Here is a 4,268-nt window from a genome sequence, read left to right on the forward strand (position 1 = left end):
ATTCCCCCTCGTCCTGTCACTCCCTGCCCTTGGGAAAAGTCCCCCCCAGCTTTCTTGTAGCCCCCCCAGGCATTGGAAGGGGCTCTAAGGTCTCCCTGGAGCCTTCCCTTCTCCAGTCTGAACAAACCCAATCCAAGGGAATGCCCCACCATGAATGCTGCTCGGTGTATTTATGGTACTTCAACCTCAGGGACAACGAGCCAAGTTGGGTGAGACTCGGTTGATAAATCCACCCGAGACGGACCTAGCACAGGGTAGGTTCTTCGGTCACTCTTCCAGCTCAGCCTTGCAAACCAACACCACCTCCATGACAAACTCCCGAAGGACGCAGCTCCTGCCAGGTCCCGGTGGGTGAATCCCCTCACTGGGCTGAATTTCTGCCCGCTGTAAGCTCTGGCATTCGTTAGCTCCCTAACGAGGTGCCCATCGCCCTTTACACATGGGCCTTTGCACAGATGCTGGGGATGCCCCTTCCCCGGCCATCAGAAAGGTGCCACGTCCATGGGGTCTTTTGAGCAGCCCCCAATAAGGAGGTGGCAGGGAGCAGCGGGGATGTCCAGTTTGCTGTCACAAGCCACAGACTACTTTGGCTGATAAACACACATGCAGTTAAACAGAGATCCACAAAAACAAAGAGAAAAAGGCCAAAATGGGAACACAACCCATAGCAAGCATGTTTCACGCGTCATGGCATGTTGCTCTCCACGCCATCGAGCCACACCAGCTGATCACACGGCATCAGCGCGCTGCTGCTCGCATGGAAAGCCAACCCCAACACAGCTAATCAGAACTAAAACCCCTCCCCACACGTTATTAAAGCTGTTTCTGTCTGTGGCAAGGGCCGTGCTGGTCTAGCCCAGCATGCCTCGTCGCAATAATTAATGGAGGTTCCCCAGAGCCCTCCTGGACCAGAGCCAAGGCGTCATTACTTGTGTGTAACAGATCCACTGCTTGTGCGACCCAACAAGCTGTGACACCCCCTTGTAACGTGCCCTGAACTGTACACCGCCGTTCCTGGGAGCTCCGGTGCAGCTCCGCGGCTCCAGGCTGTGGGCAGGCTCCTGCCCCGCGTGCCATAAGCGCCTGCTGGTTCGCCCTGTGATGCTGTGCCGACAGGAAAACAGGTTCTCAAGTGGGAATATGCGCAAAAAACCCGAAATAACTGTTCTTACAGTGGTCTTGGCCCTCATACCTGGAGGTTGTACATTTCCATTGGCCTGTACCGATGCTCTGAGAAGGTGCCTGTGCGCTATGATAGGGCAGGATGCCTGGGAGACCCCAAAAACATATAGAAATACTCAGATATGATGGTGGGAAGCTCCCTCAGCAGTTGCATCCCAAGCTGTGCTTCTGCTCTGCTTTTCTGCAGAGTATACACAGGCATACATTCAGCTCAGAGTATAAACCGTTTCAGGTTTATACGTTTATACCATCTTGGGATGTGTAAACCATCTCTGAGGAAGCGCGTTGGTAAAAGGTGGAAGTTGTTTGTGTCTTAGGTGGAAAATGAGTCTCTCCTCAGAAAGTTTGGGGGATGCGCTGCGCTAAAGCTGAAACCCATCAGCAGGGTTCAAGAGGAAGTTCATTCCTCACAGTGCCGTCAACCTTCATCCTTGTTTGCAGTGCATCTTAAGAGCCTCAAATGGAAAATATTAGCAAGAGCCTAATATTACTTGAGTTGATCCAAAATTCCCTTAAAATGTTTTCTCAGCTAAAAATAACTTTGTCAACAAAACAGACACTTTTGTGAAAAAATGTCCTTTTGTCGGAAACCTTGGGGTTTCCATCTGTGCCTTTCGCTCGCTGATGTTTGCTTTGTCTCTTCACTGAAAACACAAACACTTCCAAGACAAGTGTCCACAAACCCAATCATTTTTCCAGGACTCTTTTTTGTCTTTGGAATGCCTCAGTAGGCCGGTAGAAATGGTGGTTTTGATCTGAGCTCATGAAGCGATCATGGCAAAAAATCTAAGGCTGACAGGCAGGAAACCACTTCAGCTGCCACGATTTGTGTCCAAGAGAAGCAACGCCCAGCCCAACAGACCCGCCTGGGAATGGGCTCAACCAAAGGGTCCTTGTGTCCCACCCAGGAGGCATCGAGGTGCTGAGAGCACCAGCGCTCACGATGTCCTCAAGCCCACCCTCGTTAAAGACCACCTGGGTACCACCAAACTCAAACCCCCATCCATCAACAGAAAGCGCGTGTGCATGTCCAAGACAGGAATGACACGGAGCCCAGGTACTTCCAGCTCCCTCGGCAAAACTCAGAGCTTACCGTGGGGGTGCTCTGCCAGCAAACGGGTTCGTTGCCATCAAGGACAAGGTTGCCTCTTCCTGGGCCAGCAGCTTCCCAGCCAAGTGGATGATCCATTCATTCTGCTCGTAGGTCTTGGGGAAGGAATAAGAAACATAAATGTTAGGCACTGCTGGGCTCGTCGTGGAGTGTTATTACCATGAATGACTTCTGCGTGCTCTGGGGAGAGATTACAACCTATTCGGTTAGCCAATGATGAATTTCCTGGTGTTGCAGGGAACAGGTCCCACAGGATCCAACACCTTGAGGTCCAGACCAAGACCCTCTGGAATCTGCGGGGAACAAGGAGATCTTCCCTGAGCTCATCTCATCTGGAAATCACTCCTGAGGGTATGGACACAACGGAGGGTGTGCAAGTGGCAAAGGATTAATGAGCTGCTCATTAGCTGAGCTGACACGGGAACGTGTCCTCTCCTGGCCTGTCCCAACTGCAAAGTAACAGCCCCCACGTCACACATCCCCAAGGCGTGCACATGGCAGCTGAGCGGGGTGAAGGCCACGGCCCCAGCCAGCAGCCACAGCTCAGCTGATCAGAGACCAGAGGAGGGACAGGGAAACATCTCCACCTTCACCCGGCCCCGACAGCAGTCTCTGCTCAAGGCGTGATGCCTGCGGGGACGTTTCTGCCAGTCCAGCATCCCTGATGAGCCCATGGCACTGCTTTGTCCCAGTGCCTGGGAGAAGCCTACAACTGGTGCTACCAGGAAAGCCCGATGCATCACCAGTCCTGGAGAGGTGTAGCACACACCGAGCCCTTCCCTGCGTATGGGGCACCCACCACCCACCGTTCTCCCCAGCATCCATCAGCTACGGCTCCTCCTCTACCCTGGATCACAGATCTCTTGGACTTCACATGTATCTACCGTAGCTGGAGGTGCTCTTGCCTATTCTGCCCCCCAAACACTTGATTTTAATCCTTTCAGCAGCAAGTTCCACAGGGGAATGGTAACGGCACATTTTGAAATGATGATCCACCCATCATTTCAAAACAGGTTGCTACCCCTTGTTGTGGTGAGAGGAAACAAGAAAGTGACTTCTCTATTCCCCCATTCCTTCCTCTTGCACCCTCTTGATTTCCTTTCACCTGACCTGTGCTCTTCACATCCTGTACCTATGCCATTCCCTTAATGCCAGCCCCTGGAAGGGCTCTCAGGAGCCGCAGCCCCAGCTGCAGTGGCAGAACTTAACTCTGCATTTACTCCCTTCTGGGAATCCATGCGTCTCATGCTCTTTGCAGGGATTCTTGCTGAGGCTCCATAAAAAGTATTTTCCCTTCTGGTGACTTTCTGTGCCTTATAATTCCATTAAGATTTTTTTCTCCCCTCCTTCTTTAATGTGTACCTAAATGGATTTTTTACTGCAAGCAGTAGGGGACACTGTGGGAAAGCGAAACCCGGCAGCTGTACCTGCAGGACTGTGACTAACGCAGAACATCAACGCAAAGATACTCCGCAAACCTTTTCTGATGGTAAAGTTTGTTATTTCCGTTGCTAAGGGAAACAGAGGAGAGAAACGAGATGGAAAACACTAAACACGGGTGGAAAGGCCCATCAAGCGACAGCTCCACCTTGCAGGGTTTCTGACCCCTGCTCATCACAATTTAGAGGAAAACCACAGTTATTTAAGCCAAAAACTTTTTAAAAAAGATTCCTCTCCCCGTCAGCCTGCTTCCGTCCTTCCTCGCCGCGCAGCTCCTTCCATCTGTGGTCCCTCTGCACCACCAACACGGGTGGGTGGCAGAGTCAGGAATGTTTCCCACTGCCAGCCTCATGCTCTGCCCACCCCAAAGCCCCGTTTACCCTGTGGCACACCCCTCTCTCCACTGACACTCCGTGCTACCCATCTCCCATCTCCTGGCCCCCCTCCTGGTGCAGAGGAGGTGGTGGGTCTTGGGGGCCCCCACAGGACCACAAACCCCGCAAGACTCGCAATAAGCCCGCAGGGACTGGTGGGG

General features: G+C 52.5%; 1 protein-coding gene across 1 annotated transcript in view; it reads right to left on the reverse strand.

The window, feature by feature from the left end:
- The window catches only part of LMF1 (lipase maturation factor 1), a gene marked incomplete at its 5' end in the record, with an annotated part of 27,956 nt that overhangs the window by 9,301 nt on the left and 14,387 nt on the right, over nucleotides 1-4,268 (reverse strand). Inside the window, one exon of the mRNA XM_010146388.1 lies at nucleotides 2,276-2,388. Coding sequence (XP_010144690.1) covers nucleotides 2,276-2,388 — 113 coding nt within the window. The remainder of the gene's footprint in view (nucleotides 1-2,275; nucleotides 2,389-4,268) is intronic.

This window comes from Eurypyga helias, unplaced genomic scaffold, assembly GCF_000690775.1.
Source record: "Eurypyga helias isolate BGI_N326 unplaced genomic scaffold, ASM69077v1 scaffold19062, whole genome shotgun sequence".
Lineage (NCBI taxonomy): Eukaryota > Metazoa > Chordata > Aves > Eurypygiformes > Eurypygidae > Eurypyga > Eurypyga helias.